At 28.8% G+C, this 22,407-nt stretch overlaps 1 protein-coding gene across 1 annotated transcript; it reads left to right on the top strand.

The window, feature by feature from the left end:
- Positions 1–11,506: 11,506 nt before the first annotated feature.
- LOC121213091 (putative gamma-glutamylcyclotransferase At3g02910) lies at positions 11,507–12,403 on the top strand. Its single transcript, XM_041086221.1, has one exon. The coding sequence runs from the start codon at positions 11,681–11,683 to the stop codon at positions 12,212–12,214; it is 534 nt and encodes a 177-aa protein (XP_040942155.1). The 5' UTR covers positions 11,507–11,680; the 3' UTR covers positions 12,215–12,403.
- Positions 12,404–22,407: the final 10,004 nt, after the last annotated feature.

Below are 22,407 nucleotides of genomic sequence, written 5' to 3'. Positions count from 1 at the left end.
TAGAAAATTATATTAAAAACTAGAATTACATTGATATTAACTTCAAACATTTAAAGTTGAATAAAAGATTATTGCATGTACAAGTTTCATATGTGCAATTTGTTTTCTTTTTTTTAATAGTTCTTTTGTATATATTAACAATTCTAAAATGCAACAAGATTAAATATCTCAAAAGATAATTTTATAATATAAGAAAATGTTAACAAAATATTAAAAAAATATAAATTGTTTTGTAAAAAAATTATAAAATATAGTGTAGCATTTAGTCTCATATTGTTAGTTAAAAGAGGAAGGAATCTCACATTATTTAGGAACAAGCTGCAAACTTATACATGAGTCTATATATACACATATCTCATATCCTACATTACTTAAGAAAATAAGGGAAATGAGACTTTGGGTTTATATAAAGATTTTCTTTGTAAGTTTTATTTCCATATTAATTGGTGACACCTTAAGAAAAATGGTGTTGTCACTTTGAGCCTTTTTTAAGGTTTATTCTTGTAAAATTTTTAAAAAATTGATTTATTTTTATAATATTTAAAAAAATGATCTTTTATGAAAATTTAAACACGGGTTAAAACGTGTCCCTAGGGAGTTTTTTTGCCACATCAGCAAAGCGCATCCACGAGGGCGCGATTTGTGCTGACATGGCAAATTCGCTTCCTCAGGGATGCGTTTTGTTGACACAGCCCATGACTTCGCGCTGACGTGGATGCGCTTTCGAAGAATTTGGACCTTTCTGGTAAATAATAAAAAAATTAGCCCATTTCTATAAATAATTTTAGAAATGAGCGTTTTTTAATAAATTAGCCAATTATAGCAAAGGCTTAACGCCATACAAAAATTTCTGACGAGATAACCAAATTTTTAATATGATACTAAACTTTCTAAAAATATCTCATTAAATATTTTAATATTTTGGCTTCTTTTTTATACCCTTCCAAAATTTCATTACTTTTTAAAATATATTGGATATAACACGTTAGCGAACAAAATTATATAAATATAAGGCTCCGCTTGTTTCACTAAAAATGATTTTTAGAAAATAATTTATTTTTCTAGAAAAGTTAATATTTTCTGATATTTAGATAAATCTGTGTAAAATATTTTTTATTGTTTGGTAGATTTCTTAAAAATATTTCATAAAAGTTATTTTTAATTAAACAAACATACATTTGATATTTTCTTATTTTTTTTATTGTTTAATTGAATTTATTTCTATCTATAATTTTAAATTTTACATTGTTTTTGCATATATTAAAAATATTGTGTTAAATTCAGGTTCATTACAATGTCATTTTTTAATTACATGACTACTAAGTGAGTATTTTTTATTTAAAAATATAACATCAACAAAATTGACAAAAAATTTAATGATGTCAACAATTGAACTTGATTTTCAAATTTGAAAAGTAAAGACGCTAAATTTTTTAAAATAAAAGTACAAAGACTAAATTACAAATCTGTGAAGTATACATAGACTTATGACATATTTTAACATTTATACTATAAAACATTTATTATTAATATATTTATAATTGTAATAAATATTTATTATTAAAATATTAATATTGAATATTTTCAATAATATGTGAATAATATTATTTAAAATTATTATTTTTAAAATTTATTATTAAAATAAAATTGAAATATTAAATAATTTATTAAAATAATAAATTATATTTATTATATTAATAATTTATTATATGACTAAATATAAATAATTAAATATCTATGTTGAATAATATTGAAAAATATAATATTTTAACAATTTTAAATATTCTTAAAAATAAAAATAAAATTTATTATCAATATAATAATATTAAACTTGATTTAAGTTTATTTTTATATAAAAATAAAATTATCTATAGAGGAGTTCTTTTCCGAAAAATAATTTACGCTTTTTAAAAGGGTAAAAATGACTTACTTTACGTTGACCTGTAAGATATTTTCCGTTGATCAAGCCGCTTTCTGTGAAACAAAAAATTTTCATAAAACATTTACATGTAAACAAACATACCCTAAATAAATAAATATTTATATATTAAATAAAATAAATTGAATAACTTATATTTAAATTATCGAATATGAAAAACCAATACATAACATAACAAAACCATAAATCAAAAAGAAGAAACGAGTTTTACTAGATGTTAAGGCCTGTTTTACACAGTTCCCTTAAGATAGTTTCAACTACTCCTACAGTACTTGGAGAAACGTTGGTCGAATGTTTCCCAGGATACAACAACACGATGATTGAAGCAGTAACATCTCTACAGTGATCAACGAGCAAACAATGCAAATTTCTATCACCGAAACATTGGAAAATATGGAGAGGAAAAGAGAAGAATTTTGGAGAGAAAATAATCTCGGTGTGAGAGAGTGAGATTGAGCAAAAAATTCTGAAGAAGTCTTAGGCTTCGTTTGGATGGGCGATTGACTGCGGTGCGTTTAACTTACTTTTTGTCTCACGCTACAGTATCGCTACAGTATCTAATCTCACCGCCACCGTTGTTTTTACACTAACCGCAGCTAAACACACCGCCCATCCAAACTCACCCTTAGCCTTTTATAGGCATTCAAAGTGGAGGAATTTTGGAAATATTCATTATAAGGAGATAAAATTTGCATTAAAGGGGCAATTAAATCAAATAAAATCAATATGTATGTCCTTTTAAATCAGATTTTGTATATATTTGTTAAGGAAAAATAAATTTTGTGTTGGGCTAAAATATTCAAAAGCCCATCATTTCGCATCGATCACGTCATATTAGTACACCCCTAACCTCAATAAGTTTGGACCTACCCTTACGCACGAGGCAATATTTCAAGCTCAATCATTCCTTTTTTCTTAAAGTGGGTTCTCATATATATACACATCTCATATTTGATACTTAACCAATGTGGGATCTAAGCTTTTCTTTTAGTCAACAAATATTCTCAAGTAGCTTAGTTTGAACATCAATTTCTCATTCATCACTCAATCATTTTGGGAATATGATATACCATTATAAAGGTCTCATGGAGAAGAATATAAAACTATAATTTTTTATTCAACTCTTAACTTTTACCAATTGCGAATATGCCTCAAAGTTCCCATAAATTATAATTTTTCTAACAAAATATTTAGGCATACCTTAAAAAATTTTGTACAGCATATTGGAACAAAAATTTGATCCATCTTAATAAATATAATTATACCAAATTCCGTTCTTTATTTGATTTAGCAATAATTATGATAATATATAATAAACAAAATATTGTATATTTAATTCATATTTAAATATACCAAAAACATATAAGGCGATACTAAAATATATTTTGATATACAAAACTTCTAAACATAGTATATTTAAATAATATATAATAAAATATATTTAACTTTGTATACTAAAATTTTGGTATACAAAATTTGTAATAAAATACCAAAATATATAAAATAATATTAATGTTGGATGAATTTGCATCATTTTTGTTGGTGTGTGTTTCCTCCAAAATTTTATCTTCAAAATTTCTTTTTCTTCCTTCTGTAATTCAATAGCCTGAACCCTTAATTGCTATATTCATACTAAAATTGAAGATACAAATATCTTTGACCGAAATTTGATACCCATTAAAGTAATGGTATCACCATAAAAATTTTGATATTGAGTTAAAAATATTGGTATTCGTTAAAATTTTTAGTATTAATTAAAAATCTGTATTGTCTTATAAAAAGACGTAACTAAATATTAAATAATCATTTGCATAACTAATTTATTTATCAAAAATCAAAAAAAGGAAGTATCGATCTTATCGTGAAAGGATGGAATATGGATTCTAGTGGAGTACAATGGAAATGAAGGCAGATATTCAGGTTTTAATTTTTTTATTTATAATTTTTATTTTCTACAAAATTTATATACTTCTTTTTTCAAATTTTTTTAAAAAATGTATTGAAATATTTATAAATTTTAGGGTAAATTATTAAAATAGTCACTTTTATTTACCTCATATTATATTTTAGTCACTAAATCGTTAATTGTCATTAACGGTGTAGCGGCAAGCTTATATGGCACATCAAATTATCATTTCAAACAAAAATTTTAGGTTAAATCATATAATTACTCTCCATATTTTTTCGTTTTAAGCAATTTAATTTTTTTCCTTTTTTGTTCTTTTAACTTTATCTTTTTTTTCTGTTTTTTTTTATTCTCTTTTGCTTCTCCCTCCATTTCCCTCCTTTCTCAATCTCTTTTAAAGTAGTTTTTTTTTTATATTTTCCATTTGTTAAAACTTTTTTATGTTTATGAAAAATGGAAAAGCGAAAGCTAAAATCAAAATAGAACTTGCTTCGCACATTCTCACCCTACAATTACAAACCCTTATCGTCCATCATCGCTTTAACGAATCAAATTGGATCTCTCAATGACCTAGTCCACAAGCTCGTCTCACTCAAGGACCTCGCCAGTCGTGACCTATGGCAGTCCACCCTCAACAAAATTTTTCGAGCCTATTCCCTTAACCTCCTAACCAACCCCCACAACTACCTTATATATATTACCTACAATATACTTGCCCTCTCAAAACTACGTTGTTTCACAGATTCTTCAAATGAGCTCTACACTCTCAATTGTTGGACAAAACACATTAGCGAATAAAATATATAAATATAAATCAACTAACATTTATATATAAAATAAAATATAAATAGAATAAAATATATTTAAATTGTCAATTACGTAAACCAATAAAAATCATAAGAAAAAGTTGAAATCGAAAAGAAGAATAGAGATTTACTAACGTTAAGGCCTGTTTAACACAGTTTTCTTAAGATAAATTCGGTCACTCCTACAATACTTGGAGAAATGTTGGTTGAATGTCTCCCAGGATACAACAACATAATGATCAAAGTAATAGCACCTTTGCAACAATCAACGAACAAACGTTGTCTTTTTTTATCATCGAAATGTTGGAAAATATGGAGAGGAAAAGAAGAATTTTGAGAGCAAAATAAATTCGGTGTGAGAGAGTATCATTGTAGGAAAAAATTCTACAGAATTCATAGCCTTTTATAAGCATTTCGTATGGTGGAATTTTGGAAATTTCCACAAAATCTGCCATTAAAAGAGCAAATAAATTAATTTATTTAAAATTAAATAAAATTGATTGGAATCAAATAAAATAAGATAAATATCCTTTTATAACAAATTCTATGTCTCCTGAATAATTTTGTGTTGGGCTAAAATATTCGCAAGCTCATTTTGGGCCCGACCGGTTCAGACATTTCACGTTGCCCACATCATGCGGGTGCACCCAACCCTAACAGGTTTAGACCTGCACCCCTTGCGCGCAAGGCAAGATTTCAAGTTTAGTCATTCAATCACCTTTCAAGAGGGCTCCCATATATATACACATCTCACACTTGGTATTTGACCAATGTGAGATCTAAGCTTTTACTTTTCCTTAACAAATATTTTCAAGTAGCTTACTTTGAGCATCAATTTATCATTCATCACTTAACTATTTTGAGCATATGATATATCGTTGTAAAGATCTCATGGAGTAGAATATGAAACCATAATTTTATGATTCAACTCTCCACCTTTACCTATTAAGAATATGGCTCAAAGTTCCCATAAAATACAATTTTTCCAACATCAATGACTAAAACAACCACCATATGAAACTTACTCTCAACTTTACCCAAACCAGTTTGGTTTCATGCTCTCTTTCTCTCTTGGTTCATCCATGCTCGACTTTCAATCAAGCTTGCTTGGGAATATCCAAGAAGGTTTAGATCAATTTTATCGTTTGCTTGATTTTATTCATCAGAAAATAAAAGGAAAAGAAATAAATAATCTACACGATTCTGTAAAAGTCTGGAAACAGAAAAAATTTGTTTTGAATATAAAGAATTCAATTTATGTTTAGATTTGATTAATATATGGTTTTTTATATTGATTAGTTAGATTCAATTTTAGTTTCAAAATTAGGTTATATTCAAATCGAGATATGATTAAGAATGATTGATATTCGATTTTGAGTGATATTCAATTTAGGAATCATGTGAAATAAACAAGGACTTGATTTATCTGCTGGGTAAAGATTACATTTTTGCAGTAAAGAATATAAGAAGAGAGAAAAATAAAAGGGGAAGAAGAAAAAGAAAATAACGAAATAAAAAGAAAAGAAATTAAATTGTTCAAAAAAAGTATAAGGACTAGTTTTAACAAATAAAAAACATATAAAAACTAATTAAAAGAAATGGAGAAGGGAGGAAAACAGAGGGAGAAGGAGAAGAGAATAGAAAATAAGAAAAAAAAAGGAAAGTTAAAAATACATAAAAGAAAAAAAATTAAATTGCTCAAAATGAAAAAAATATAGGGACCAATAGTATAATTTAACCTAAAATTTTCGTTTGAAATGATAATTTAACGTGTCACATCAGCTTACCATTACACCGTTAACAACAATTAATGCTCAGTGACTAAAATGTTACAACATAATAATGTAAATGACTAAAATGTAACATTTCTAACATAAATGACTAAAATGTAAACTGAGACATACAAAAGTGACTATTTTGATAGTTTACCCTAAATTTTATATTTTAAAATTTTATTTAATTTACTTACAAGTCTTCATAATTTTTCAATTTTTATTGTTTTTAAATGATTTGCTGATGTGGCATAAATCAAAAGAATGCTACATCAACAATTAAATACACATAGTGAATCACATCAACAAAAGTCATTATTCGTTAGTCAACCAACGTCCATTGTAGCATCTCCATCCACAAATGATCAATTTGAATAAAAATGTAACAATAAAAGTGCAATTGAACAAAATTAGAATTAGGACAAAATTGAAAAAAAGAACATGAAAACATTAAGGGCAAAATTTGCAATTAAGTTTATATATTTTGGTATGGGCTAGAAATTTAGTATCCATTAGAAAATTTTGGCACCGCCTTAGAAATATGGGTGTCGCGTTAGAAATTTTGGTTTTAGATTAGAAATTTAGTATTGCATTTGAAATATTGGTATCTTGTTAGAAATGTTGTTTTCACTTAAGAAATTTTGATATGTATCCGCTAGAAATTTAGAAAGATTGTTATTCGATTAAAAATAATGGTATCTCGTTAGAAATCTTGATATTATATTAGAAATTTTGTTATTAATTTATAATTGATTAATCTATATTATATATAAAGATTTTGATTGAGTTTGTATCACCAATGACAGAATCTCAACTCAATATTAAATTATTAAAATATCCTTATCTAAAAAAGCAATAAAACAATAATTTAAGGGTTAATTGTCTTTTTATACAAAATCTAGAAGAAAAAAAAATCATGTTTACGAAAGATTTGAACTTAAAACAATAAAATACATTCTCTTTGTCACTTCAACTAAAGTAACATTTAATTTTTCTGTGACTTTCTTAATAAAATATTATATAATTATTTTCATCCACGTCATGATTCGTAATAATCTTATCAATAATGTTGTCTATTAAATTAATGTTATAAATCAATTTGATACGAATTCAAGAAAAATGACAATTCTATAATAAATTAATTTGAGTACATTTAATATTCCTAATGTGATGTATTTAAATTTTCTTTTACTTACAATTTAAAAAAATTTTATTTCAATTTTTTATATATTACATATATTTTAATATTATTAATTTTAAATCTTACCTTTCATGTTAATTTTAATGTGATTTCTTAAACTTTTTTAAAAGTTTATTTTAACTGCTGGTCTGATTTTTTTGGTCCCAATTAAAGCTGATGTGGGAATTTAAATATTTTTATTTATTTTGAAATAAAATAATTTTATTAAATTTAACAAGACTACCTTTCAAAGTGGAAACATAAAGTTATGGGCTAGGGAATTTGAGGAAGAGGTAGTTATGGAGTTTTTTTATTTCAAAGAGATTAACATTGTAGGAACACATTTGGATTATATTTTAATTTCTCTATTAAAAGGATAAATAAATTAGTTTATATATGTTAAATATATAAGTAAAATAATTCCCCTTAAAGGTTTATTTTGGTATTTATATGTAAGATATAATAAAATATTTAATTCTAAATTTTTACAAATTTATTCAATTTAACTCCCACTCTTTTGTTTGAAATAAATAAGTTAAAATTTTTGAGAAACATGGAGCAATGAAGTTTTTTAGTTTTTTCTTTGACAAAAAAAACCTATTTTACTTCTAATAAAATAGTAGAGGTCAAGCTGAATAAATTTATAAAGTTGACAGCTATTACTATATTTTATATATAAGTATCAAAACAAGTATTTTTAGGTTCATATTTTAATAATATAACTATTTTACTCACTAATTTATTTATTTTTCAGTAAAAAGACAAATATAATGTAATATATGGTATGAGACTTTTGTGATATTTTTTTACCCTAAAAATCTTATGGTGATTTTACTTAAATGACCCTAAAAATAATTATAAAAATAACTTAAGTTAAAAAATAATTATATAAATAACTTAAAATGAATAATAAAATTAAATTAAGTAGCTTAAGTGATCTGTATCACATTAATTTTTGACCCAGCCATTGTCTAATAATTGTCTCATATGTTAAAAAAATGTTTTTTGAGTATTGGAAAGTTAACGGTCGGCACTTTTGTATTTCTTTTCAAACTGTAGCATATTGATATATATTTATACTAATATTTAGTTGATTGCTAGACAATAAAAGGTCTGCACCACTTTTTTCATTTAAAAAATATTTTTTTAGGTACTGATCCACTTATGGCCGATATCTATTTTATCGGAAATTTTTTTCCTTCCCCTTTTTTTAACTGGCCTGAATTCGGCCCCTCACTGACCAAGGCCTGACATGCTAGGCCTGACGCTAGCCATCAACTTTAGGGGTCCGCTTCTCTAGGCCTGACAATATCCCATCTTCTTTTCCTTTTTTTTTTTAACTTAAATCCTATTCATTTCTATTTTTTATTAACTTTATTATTTTTTTTACTTTCCAATTTATTACTTGAATTTCATTTACTCCATTAAATTAATTTGTCCTTTAATTATATAATTTTTAATTAAAATCATATTTTTTTAAAAATGAATTATCCTTATTTTAATTAAATTCAAATTTTTTATAATTTATATTTATACCACTAAAAATTATATTTAATTTAAATTACATTGTTTAAATTAAGATTCATCAAAAAATAAATAATAAGGGCATGGGTAAATAAAATACAAAAAATCCTTTAATTACAAGTTTCTACAATAATCATGGAATAATGAAAATTCACTTGTTATATTCGTCGTCTTCGAATTCGGCATTATGAGAATAATAAAAGATTTTTTGTCGACTTTAAAAGATACAACATTTTTCAGCTGTATTTATTATTTCTCTATCGAGATGAACATAAACAAACAGAATTTAGAAACTTATCTTCAACAATATTTGTTTCCCCCTAAACAAACAAAAACATTGATATCGGTTTTCAACTGATAAAACAAACAAAAAGCTCAAATGGAAAACAAAACAACTCTATTTATTGAAGGGGTGTCGGCCATCAATGTTCCAGCACACCAATTTTTTTTAAAAATCAGGTATAAGGGTGCTAGCCATCAGTGTCCCAACACCCATTTTTTTTAAATCGGGTACAAATGTGCCGGCCATCAGTTTCTCAACACCCAAAAAACAAAATTTTTTGTTCCCAAAGAAGAGAGTGTCAGCCATCTACTTCCTCTGATCCAATTTTTTATTTGATTAATTGGGTGCCGGCTAGGGGTGAGTATTCGATTAAGTCGAGTCAAATCGAGTAAAAAATTTTCGAGTTAGTCGAGTTGACAAATCCTATTTTAGCAACCGAACTCAATTTGAAATTTTTTCGAATCGAATCGAATCGAATCGAATCGAGTCAAAAAATTTCGAGTCAAATCGAGTCGAGTTAAAGAATCCTATTGTTTATACTTAATGTTGCGTTTAGATGGACTGATTATTTGATTAGTAGACGAAGTACATGATTATTTAACTACATGAACAATATAATGATTTAGTCTTTGAACTTAATGAGTAAACATTTATCAAAACGACGTAGTTTTACCTTTTAACTTAATTATTTTGAATTTTAACTTTTAATAAAGTAAACATTTATCAAAACTACGTAGTTATGTCTTTTCTTATTCGAATTTTCGGATAACTCGAATTGTGTAATTCATATTCGAGTTAAACCGAAAAACTTAATTTTTTATTTGAGTTGATCCGAATAACTTAATTAACTCAAATAACTCGAACTATTTAATTTAAAATTTAAATTTTTTATCGAGTTTTTCGAATGAAATCTTGCTCACCCCTAGTGCCGGCCATTAGTTTGCCGACACCCAACAAAAATAATTTTTAAATAAGAAAAAGTGGTGCCGACTATTTATTGTTTAGCGCCTAAATTTTTTAAATACTAGTACAAATGTATACCAATATACTATGGTTTGGAAAAAAATAAAAGGGTGCCAACCATTAATTCTCCGGCACTCAATTTTTTTAACACCTAACACAATCATCAAGCAATAATTGAGTTAAAAATTAATAATTGGGTCAAAAATCAATGTGGGGCCGACCACTTAAGTTCCTTAACTTAATTTTATTGTTTATTTTAGATTATTTAAATGATTATTTTTTGAACTTAGGTTTTTTTTATAATTATTATTTTTTTGAGTTATTTGGGTAAAATAGTCTCTATTATTGAGGTTATATGTTTTCTGTATTTTTCATTTCTTAAATAAAATATTTTATTTTAAAATAATATTCAAGTTGTCACATCTACTTTTAATGTACGATATATTATCAAACACATGGACAATTTTTTTTGAGTCTTTAGCCACTAAATCGCGCGGGAAACTTTAATGAAATTCATCGATTTTAGCATTTAAGCTTAAAATACAAAATCGTGGATATAAATAAAAAAAGATGTTGTATAAAATTATGATTTTATGTTATTTTCATCTCTTTTTAATAAATAAATGAGAAATTAAATTTTTTCTCCTAATCTTTAGTATTTTTAATTGAATTTAAATCTTTTTTAAGAGAAAAAAAATTAAAAATTAAGAGGAAAAATCTAATTTATCATTCTTTTATTGAAAAGAGTTAAAGATGACTTGAAATTACAGTTCCATACAATTCATTCTCATAAATTAAAATGCTTTAAAAAATTAATGAATGTAAATGTATTTGTAATTATACATATATTATTTAAATTTAAAATATTATTTTTACATAATAATAGTACTTTAATTAAGGAAATATTTTTTGAAAAAAATATATTTATATGTTATATTATTAATATAATTTAAAATTAAATAGATAATTTGATATATTATTTAGCTAAATTACATAGTATTTATTATAAATTATTTATATTAATTTTAACTAAATTATATAATATTTATTATTAATTATTTGTACTTTGACCAATAATAAAGTAATTAGATAAAACCACATAAATTTACGGTATGCATATTGATATATGATTTCACCACTCTCCATATTGAGAATTTTCTACAGTTAAAATTCCTAACCAATCAAACGGAATCCTCCTATTAATAGAACTCCACACCCCATCTTTATCTGACAAATTGCAAATCCTCTCTACTTCTTCTTGTTCCCTTGATTTTACCTCACTTTCTAGCCAACCAAATACCACAAGAATGGGTGTGGAATTCGAAAACAGTAATTGTACGAACCTCGTGTTCACATATGGCACCTTGAAACGGGGCTTTGCCAATCACGTGCTCCTTCAAGATTTGATGCGAACGGGAGACGCCGAATTCAAAGGCACTTACCGTACCATGGAGAGATACCCGCTCGTTTGCGGGCCATACCGTGTCCCTTTCCTCCTCAACATGGCTGGTTTGGGACTCCGAGTCACGGGAGAGCTGTACGCCGTGTCAGCTCGGGGGCTGGACCGGCTGGACGAATTGGAAGGCACGAGTCGCGGGCATTACGAGCGGAGGCCCATCCATCTGACGCCAGCTGGGGAGGAAGAGCTATTAGCGTGCGCAGCTCAAGCGTATTATGCGCACAAGAGTTACGAGGAGGAGATGTGGAAGAAGAACAGGAGAAAAGGGTTTGGGGTATATTCCGAGAAAGAAGCCAAAGGTTATGTGAAACGTAAGGATAGGCCTCAAAATCTCAGTTTCTTGGATCATATTATGATCTTCATTTCGTCTCCTTCTGATTAAATCAATAAACATAAACAGTTCGAGAAAAATTTTGAATGTTGTAATGCTTGTAAAATTTTTCTCGAGATTTCAATGAGAAACAAGATTGAATTTTCTCAAATTTGTTGCCATTTTTTGCATGGGCATGGTGGAAATTTAAATGTCGCATTTTGAGTTTATAAAATTACTTAATGGTGTTTAGGTGCAAAATTTTGGGCTTCCATTGAAATTTATTTTCTTCTTCATTCAATTCTCTTTTGGCCTCTAATAGATACATTGCGGGAAAGGGTTTAAAAAGTTTAGGTAGTTGGTAAAAACATTAAGTTACATATCGGATGAAATTAAGCTAATATAATGAATGGCTATATATGGGTGAAAATAATTGATGGAAGTATTAAGGTTATTTTACTAAATTAACTCAAAAAATTTTGACATTTACAAAAATAACCCAGGTTCAAAAACAATCACAAAAATAACTTGAAATGAACAGTAAACAACTCGTATTTTGCACCCATGATTGTCAAATGATTGTGTCAGGCTTTAAAAAATTAATTTTTTTAGTTTTGGCCTGTCAATGGCAGGCACCAGGGTATTTTTTTTAAAAATCGTATCATATTGGTATACAAAATACGAGTTTTAAAAAAAAAATTTGGGTGTTGGCCTGTCAATGGCCGGCACCAAGTACAAAAAAAAATTCAAATTTTTTTAAAAAAAAATTTTGCTCTCCGAAAATACCAATTTTAAAAAAAAAAATTTGGGTGCTAGCCTGTTAATGGCCGGCACCCAGTACAAAAAAAATTCAAAAAATTTTTTTTTACTCTCCGAAAATACGAGTTTTAAAAAAAAATTTTGGGTGCTGGCCTGTCAATGGTAGGCACCCAGTACAAAAAAAAATTCAAAATTTTTCTCAAAAAAAAATTTTTACTCTCCGAAAATACGAGTTTTAAAAAAAAAATTTTTGGGTACTAGCCTGTCAATGGCCGACACCCAGTACAAAAAAAATTCAAAATTTTTTTTAAAAAGAAATTTTTTACTCCCCGAAAATACGAGTTTTAAAAAAAAAATTTCGGGTACTGGCCTGTCAATGGCCGGCATCCAGTACAAAAAAAAATTCAAAATTTGTTTCAAAAAAATTTTTTTTTACTCTCTGAAAATACGAGTTTTTAAAAAAAAAATTTTGGTTGCTGGCCTGTCAATTGCCGGCACCCAGTACAAAAAAAATTAATTTTTTTTTAAAAAACATTTTTTGCTCTCCGAAAATACGAGTTTTTTTTAAAAAAATTTTGTACAGGGTGTTGGCCATTAACAAGCCAGCACCCAAAATTTTTTTTTAAAACTCGTATTTTCGGAGAGCAAAATTTTTTTTAAAAGAAAAATTAAATTTTTCTTTCTGTAATGGGTGTCGGCCATTGACAAGTCAACACCCAAATTTTTTTTTTTTTAAAACTCGTATTTTAGAGAGCAAAAAAATTTCTTTTTGTACTTGGTGCAGGCCATTGACAGGCCAGCACCCAAAGTTTTTTTTTAAACTCGTATTTTGTATACCAATATGATACGATTTAAAAAAAAAATACCCTGGTGCCGGCCATTGACAGGCCAAAACTAAAAAAATTAATTTTTTAAAGCCTGAAACAATCATTTGGCAATCATGGGTGCAAAATGCGAGTTAGTGCCGGCCATTGACAGGCCAAAACCCTATTTTACTGTTCATTTCAGGTTATTTTTGTGATTATTTTTGAACCTGGGTCATTTTTATAAATATCAAAATTTTTTAGGTTAATTTAGTAAAACAACCAAGTATTAAGGATAAATTATACAATTAGTCATCTGATTTTTTTTTGTCATCAAACTATAAAAATTTTCGTTTTGTCACTAACATTATCATTTATTTTGGTTATATTCCTAACCATCACAAAATTTGCCTGGTTTTGTTCAATAAGCTTTACCATCAAAGGACGTAGACTATTAATAATTGTCTTCATGATTTTTTTATTCAGAACCGTACATAGGCTGATTGGTCTAAATTGTGTAATCCTTTCCGGCCCTTGAATCTTCAGTAGTAAAACAAGTAAGGTTCTGTTGATTCTAGGATCTAACGGGCACTCCTCCATCACCCACCGCACCAATGTATAAACCGAAGGCCCAACAATATCCCATTGTGCTTGATAAAACTTGGCATGAAACCCGTCTATCCCCGGTGCTTTAAGCGGAGCCATTCTAAAAATTGCACTTATAAAATATTATCTTTTAAATATTATTTATATGAAATATAATATATATTATTCATTTCTTTATTTTTTTATTTTAAAACAATAAGCGTGTAACCTTTTAACCCTACTTGTGGAGTTAAAAAAACTCTACCTGATGTGTATTAAATAATTATCCAATTATTATTATAAAAAATATATTTTAGTATCTAAATTAAAAATTTATAATAATTAAATAATGCAATTAAAATAGTGATCATTATTGTTTATGGGGAAAGTCTTTGAAAGGAAATTCCTACACTTTTTCTTTATGTACATTATAGTCATGGCCCTTTCCATTAAACATCGATACTCAAGAAGCTTTTCTTTTAAATCGTCTCAAAACATGTCTCAAGGGACACACTCTCTGAAGCAGGTTTATCGGCTATGTTAGTCACTATTATCTTAAACTGTGTCTCATCATCTTCACTTCAAGTATTCTAGAATGGTGCGGTAATTGATGCCTTTAGACCATCCCGAGGTATTCGACAGGGAGATCCTCTATCACCATATTTGTTTGTGTTGTGTATGGAGAGACTGGGTCACCTAATAGAGTAAGCAGTGAGTCAAGGGAGGTGGAAACCGCTGTTGCTTTCTAGGAGAGTCCCAATATTGTCACATTTAATTTTTGTGGATGATCTAATGTTATTTTGTGAGGCTATGCCGAAACAAGTTGAGAGTAAAACTGAGATTCTGGACACGTTTTTTTATTATTTGGGACAGAAGGTGAATAGAAATAAATCTCAAATTTTCCTCTCACCTAATGTACCGAATAGAACAGCTTCAGATATCTGTAGAAAGGTGGGGTCATTGAAAAACTAGCTTGCAATTTTATTTGGGGATCCACATGTAAAGTAAGGAAACCAGCATTGTTAAGTTGGGCCGAATGTTGCCAATCGATTGATGTTGGCGGTTTTGGTGTGCGAAGTCTAGCTACTTTGAATAAGATTTTTTTTTTGATAAAGTTAGGCTTTCAATTACTCACTAGGAATGATGTTCTATGGGTAAAAATTGTGAGAAATAAGTATAATGTTTGTGATAATGCTTTTTTGATGGAGACGATTACAGAAAGTGGTGCAGTTGATAGTTAGATGATGAAATTATGTGGTATTCATCGAATGATGTGTCGAGGGTGGAAGATTTGTTTATGTCCCAGTAACTCACAATGCAGTCGCTGATCATATAGCTAAAGTTATGGCAACAAAATTCATAGAGGTCCAAGTATTTGAAGTTCCACCTCCTTCTGTGTGGGAGTTAGTTCAACAAGACTTTATTAGCTTTATAAGGGATAATGTGCCATCTCAATAGTATCGCTTAATGTTGTTTTATTTTACCAAAAAAAGATAATATTTTATAAATCAAATAAAGAAAAGAGAAGAAAATAAAAGGACAGAAGAGTGAATTTGATCTTTGGTGGTTTTCCTTGTGGGTGATGAAAATTGAGGGAGAAGAAGAATGAACGATTACATTCAAGATAGGGACAACAATTATAACACATACTAGGTGGCGACAGAGGGTAGCAGAAGAGGTACTCGTAATAGTAGCACCATTGAAAAAGGATAACAACAATGATAACAAGAATAAGAATAAGAAACAACGAGCGCAAGGGGTTAATGAGAAGTTAGCTATTGTGACAATGGGGGAAGTGACAATTAGAGAGGAGAAGAATAAGACTAAATTGATAAAATTGTAAATGTAGAGGGTTAAATTTATTTAATCATTTAGAATTAAGACTAAATTGATTGAATGTGTAAGTGTTGAGGATTAAATGTGCAATTATGCCAATTAAAAAAGCCATGTCATCATTTCCGTTAATGATTTAACATGGGATTAGTAAAACAAAAATACACTAATAAATGAGTCAGTAATTGTATAGTTTACTCAACTATAAATAAAGTCACTTTCTTCTGTACTAATATTAAAAGATAAAGTTAATTAGAGTTGATTTAGTAGTCACACTTTTTTTTCTTTTGAATTTGGTTAAGGGATTTTGAAAGTTATTAATATTTACAAGATTAGTTCATTTCATAAAAAAAAAAGGAATTTTCTCCTATTTATAGTTAAGTAGTAACAAATTATGGTTAGGTAGTATAACATATTGTGTTACAATAATGATAAAAAAAATAAGGATTGAATCTTTCTATTTTATTTTGATATGATTTGATCTCTTATTATTAATATTATGTTTGATTAAAATTATTAATACTATTAAAAAATTGTTAGTAGACTAATATAATTTTTTATATAATAATAGTTGAAATCATGAGATTGAGTTGAGTTTTTTTAATTAAAAACGTAGTGACGAATAACTTTTTTTATCTACCATTTGAGTTTTACGGTATATGTTTGAGATTCATGATTACTCTTTTTAACAATGTCATTTTTAAGGTTTTAATTTGTGTTCTCTCATTGACTCGACAGTAAAATTAGACAAAAAAACCAATTTTTTAAAATAGGGTTTTAGGCCACTTTTTAATTATTAGGAAGATAAGTCAATTTTGCACAATTGGCTATCACGCAAGTGAAATCGCGCTTTATTGAACTCGAACATAAACCACCCAAAAGAAACTACACTCCTTTATGAAAAGGACTATATATCGGGATACAAAAATTAAAATTAGATGATTCAAAAGTCGTTTCGAAGATAACTCGAAGATCTACAATTTTGGCATAAGAATTTCCCAAAAGGTGGTTAGAAGTCACAAAAAGTCGAAGTTACCCTTGTCAAATCGAGTAGTTAATCTCCAATTTCTTGCAAGAAATTGCACTGCTTTACAAAAAAAATGACCATATCTTTAGCTACAAACCTTGAAATTAGGTGATTCAAAAATTATTTTGAAAAGAGATCGAATTTCTACATCTAGGAATAATAATTGCCCAAAAAGATTATCAGAGCATCTTAAAAAGTCTAGTCTAAGTTGACTTTATAGAACATTACGAGACTGGTTCCAGATTCTCACATAAGTTCAATCTTTGCTTTCAAATGATCAAACCTTCTCCACTTTTCTCTAATTCATGGATTACATGATGTGTGGGCATCGTTCCAAACACAAACATACATAATAAATCAAAATTCTTTAAAAAAAATTATTCCTAAATAAGCTCTCTTGTTAGATGAATGAGTGAATTGACAACTAATGATTTTTAGTTCTCATCAATTCATTGATTTTCATCAATCAATAGTCTTTTCGCTTCAGCCATTATGAGATATTTGTAGAGGGCTTATTAGAGTTCTAATTATTTAGAACTTCTAATAAAATAAAGATTCCTATGCTGAGTATAACAACAATGGGCAACATACTTAATCCCACAAGGACTACTGGTGGCGCGTACAAGCTTGCTTGGATGGTAAGCATATTCTCCCATATGTGTCAGCCTACTTCGACCCTGTTGGGTCACTTTAAGGCTCACATATAAATTTTGGACTCTTCATTAATTTTAGTTAATAAACCAAAATTAATTTCCCAATTAAATAATTTATACAAGCCCTATTTTAATCTCTTTAAATTCACAACCACTTTACCATATTAAAATGCATGTGTAATTTTATTTTATTCTAATTAATTAGAACACATGATCTCTTAATTTAGATCCACTTTAGATTCATCATTTAATCAAATTAAATAGATATTTGAAATGACTAAATTAATCCCAGATCAAGCTAATCATTGAATAGAGAAAACACTTATTACTCCAATGAGTAAATCCAATGAACCATTTCTCCTTGTTCAACTGGTTATGGTTCCTACAAGCATTCATGTTAAACGCAACCCGTTAAATAATTGTGTTGAGCTAGTGGAGGGACCGGTTTTGCACATATATGAGCTTAAATAGTTTGTAATTAAGTTTGAGCTTTTCATATATTAATCACAAATTATTTAGTTATAAAGTCATTTTACTAAATTACCATGACTGAACTCCCTATCATTTACCAATATGAAAGCTACAGATTTCAAACTTTAGTCCAATGACCTTATCATATGTGCGTTACCCTCATAAGATATCCATAACCGTTTTAGGTTAAATCTATTCATCTAATTCGTTCTAATTTATCTCATGGTCATCATTGTACCTTCTGCAATAAAAATGATCATTAATCAAATTAGTAATGGTAAAATTATTTGTCTCAAACAAATGACCCTTAGCCAAGCTCCATTTTCCATTTTCATAATCCATACAATGCTAATGAGAAGATATAATTTACCCTTTTATTGAGATATGATTCTACTATTTTGAGTGAAGCCATATCATGCATAAGTCATGTACCTTACATACCAACTTTCAGCCTACTATCATGAGAGCGCAAGTTTTCAATATATTAAAGCGCATGAGTTACACACACATGGTCATTCACTTAGGATTTATGTAAGCCACACTATGAATGTCACAAGTGAATAAATACACAAACAGATCCATGGTTAATTTAACTTGGGTCCTGTCCAATGTAATTGCAATTCAGACAATCATATTCATGTCTCTATTTATAGGAGTCAATCTTTGCTTCGATAGTCAAGACAAGCTATCTCCCTAATTGGACTTATAGATGACGTAAAAGTGCCCTATTATTTAAATTATTTGCTCATATGATTTTGTAGATTAATAAAAATTTAGATTACCTACTAATATAAGTTATCTTCTCACATTATAATTTGTCCATATAATGCAACATAATATTAGTTAAACTTTGGGTAATCAATGAGTCAATATTTGCTTATACATTTTGTTTTACTTTTAAAAATCATTCAAGACAATCCCAAATAGAGGTGTGCATGGGCCGGGCTACCCGGCCAGGCCCAAATGCCTGTCTGAAAAATGGGAGGGTTCGGGTAAAAATATAGGCCCGAAATATGGGTTTGGACAAAAAAAGGAGGCCCGTTTAGAAATGAGTCGAGCCTCGAGTAAACTTTTTTTGGCCCGGGCCCGGGCTCGGCCCAGCCCAAATTATATACTAAATATATATATTTTTATTTTTAATCATATTTACATGTTATTTTCAATTTTAATATAACCACTTTTTATTATATTTTCAATTTGTGTATTGTTTTAAGAATTGTTTGTCTAATTTTTTATTTGTTTCTTGTTTTAATATTTTTTTATTTTTTTAAATATATTTAATTTATTATATTTTAAAATTTTTTATTTAATGAAATAAGCTAAAAAATTAATATGGGCCAGGCCTGGCCGGGCTCAGGCTTAACAATTTTATTTCGGACTGAGCTTGGACAAATTTTTAGGCCCATATTTCGGGCCGAGCCGGGCCTGGGCCTAGAAAACGGGCCTAAAATTTTTCCTGGGCCCGGCCCATGCACACCTCTAATCCAAAATAAAGATAATGAATAACATTTGTTGACTGTTTGATCATTTTAGTTTGATCATTTTAGTAATTTATCAATTATGAGGAAACGATTACGCTACGGGTACAAAAATCTTAACATAATGTGCTTATACACAAATTAGTTGTAAAATTATTTTAAGACATATTTGAGCATATTAGAATTTAAAGAAAAGTTAATTCATATTTAATAGTATAAAATGAATTTACGTTAAACAATAGATATGAAAGAGTTCATAATATAAAGTTAATGTCAGAGTTTTATTAATGCCCTTGTAAGTTAGCTAGGAAATTATTAAATAGATATGACATGCCATAGGATCACAATAGTAATATTAGAGATGTATGGGTTAGTGCTTTGCAATCCTAGAGAGTTTGAGCGAGATTTCTATTGTACTACATATGCTTCATAGTACAATTCACAACTATATATTGGCATTTTCTGCCCTCTAGAGAGTTTGGATGGTTTACGACATTTACTGCCTATTTGGATAGTTGGTTGGATTAGACCCCCTTTCTAATACAATTTTTCCTTTAGTATTACCTGGATGTAAAATCGTTAAAGTGTAAAGAAAAAACTTTAAAAGTGAGCTAGATAAAAAGTGATAAAGATACAAAAATCTAAAGATAGTTTCAAAATTCTTAAAGACAACCCAAGGGATTCATAACAAAATTTCATTGTAAAAGCATATGGTTACAACAATTAAAAGTACAATAAAAAATTTAAAAGAGTTTCTCGTTGATAAATAACCAAAGAAAGATACTAAAGTGTTACACTGGATAACAAAAATAAAATCATAATTTTAAAGAGTTTCCATAGTAAGGATAGTTTGAAGAGTTTTTAATGTGTAATAAAGTCATTAGCATCCATGTTAAAAGAGATTAAACAAATGATAGCGTAATAAAATATTCAAAAGTCTAAGATGATAAATGAGAATTAGTGGTAAAAATTAGAAACACATGTTTTAATGCTTACTGAATGTATTAAATTGAGGTCTATGATTAACGCTTATAACTGGTATATTGTATATTTAGAGCCTGTTGTTAACATTAATGGGAGACAACATTAATGGCAAACAATACAAAGTGGTGCAAGTTTAGCACCCTAAAGTTGACTTTGAAAAAGTGGCATGGGATAATTTTTTTTTTGGTCCTTGAGATAATGGGCTATTTATTGTTTGGTCCTTAAACCTCAACTATAAATAGGCCTTCTCATTTCTCATTTCAATTAATCCCAACCAATCTTTCTCTCTTAGTTTTCTTTCTTCTCCCATTTGAGAATTCTTAAGGAATTCTATTTGTTTGTAATACTTTGGAGATAGTAAAGTTATCATTTGGTGTTAGTGCCCGAGGACGTAGGTATAATTTACCGAACCTCGTTAAATCTCTTGTGTTCTTTCTTGTCCTATTTTTCTTTCAATATTTGAGGGTATAATAGTAGTATTTAATTGTGCTATTAAATTACTATAGAAGGGATATTCTGTCTAAGGAAAGACTTGGTATTTAAGAGATCCATGTGATCCACCTCTCTTCCCTGGGAATTGAACTTTGTGTGATTTTTTAGTACAATAATTTACACGCTTCCGACCCTATTGGAACAACAAGTGGTATCAAGAGCCAAAGGTTAATCGTAGTATGCTCTGTGGTTGCAGTTTAAACTGATCTTCCACATCAGAAAAGATTTCCTTAGGTATATTGAAAGATTATGGAGAAAACGGTCGGTGTAGGAGCTTCAACATCGTCCATGTGGACAAGACCGACAATTGCAAATGCAAGATTGGCCGTGGAGATCTTTGATGGCACGGGCCATTTTGGTATGTGGCAAAGTGAGGTTCTAGATGCCCTTTTTCAGCAGGGTCTAGACATTGCCATTGATGAAGAGAAACCAGATGATGTACAGGAGAAAGATTGGAAGGCGATCAATCGGTTGGCATGTGGCACAATTTGATCATGCCTTTCTCGAGAGCAGAGGTATGCTTTTTCAAAGGAGACTTCTGCAAATAAGTTGTGGGTGGCACTTGAAGAAAAATTTTTGAAGAAAAACAGTCAAAATAAGCTCCACTTGAAGAAAAGACTATTTCGCTTCACATACGTCCCAAGTACCACAATGAATGATCACATCACCAAATTTAATCAGTTAGTCACTGATTTGCTGAATATGGATGAGACATTCAAAGATGAAGATTTGGCTTTGATGCTGTTGGGGTCACTTCCTGAGGAGTTTGAGTTCCTAGAAACTACTCTACTTCATGGCAGGAGTGATATATCTCTGAGCGAAGTCTGTGCGGCCTTATACAGTTATGAACAGAGAAAGAAGGACAAACAGAAAAACTCAATTAGAGATACAGAAGCTTTAGTAGTCCGAGGTCGTTCATACACTCGGAAGAAAACTCAAAAGGGGAGATCAAAGTCAAAGTCCAGACTCGGGAAAGATGAATGTGCTTTTTGTCATGAGAAAGGCCACTGGAAGAAAAATTGTCCAAAGCTGAAGAATAAGGGAAAAGCTGCTGTAGATGCTTGTGTTGTAAAGCATGATACCAGTGACTCTGAACTATCACTGGTTGCATCATCATCGTCGTTCCATTCAGATGAGTGGATATTGGATTCGGGTTGTACCTATCATATGTCCCCTAACC

The sequence above is a fragment of the Gossypium hirsutum genome, chromosome A02 (assembly GCF_007990345.1).
Source record: "Gossypium hirsutum isolate 1008001.06 chromosome A02, Gossypium_hirsutum_v2.1, whole genome shotgun sequence".
NCBI classification, from domain to species: domain Eukaryota; kingdom Viridiplantae; phylum Streptophyta; class Magnoliopsida; order Malvales; family Malvaceae; genus Gossypium; species Gossypium hirsutum.
This window is presented reverse-complemented; position numbering and strand designations above follow the sequence as displayed.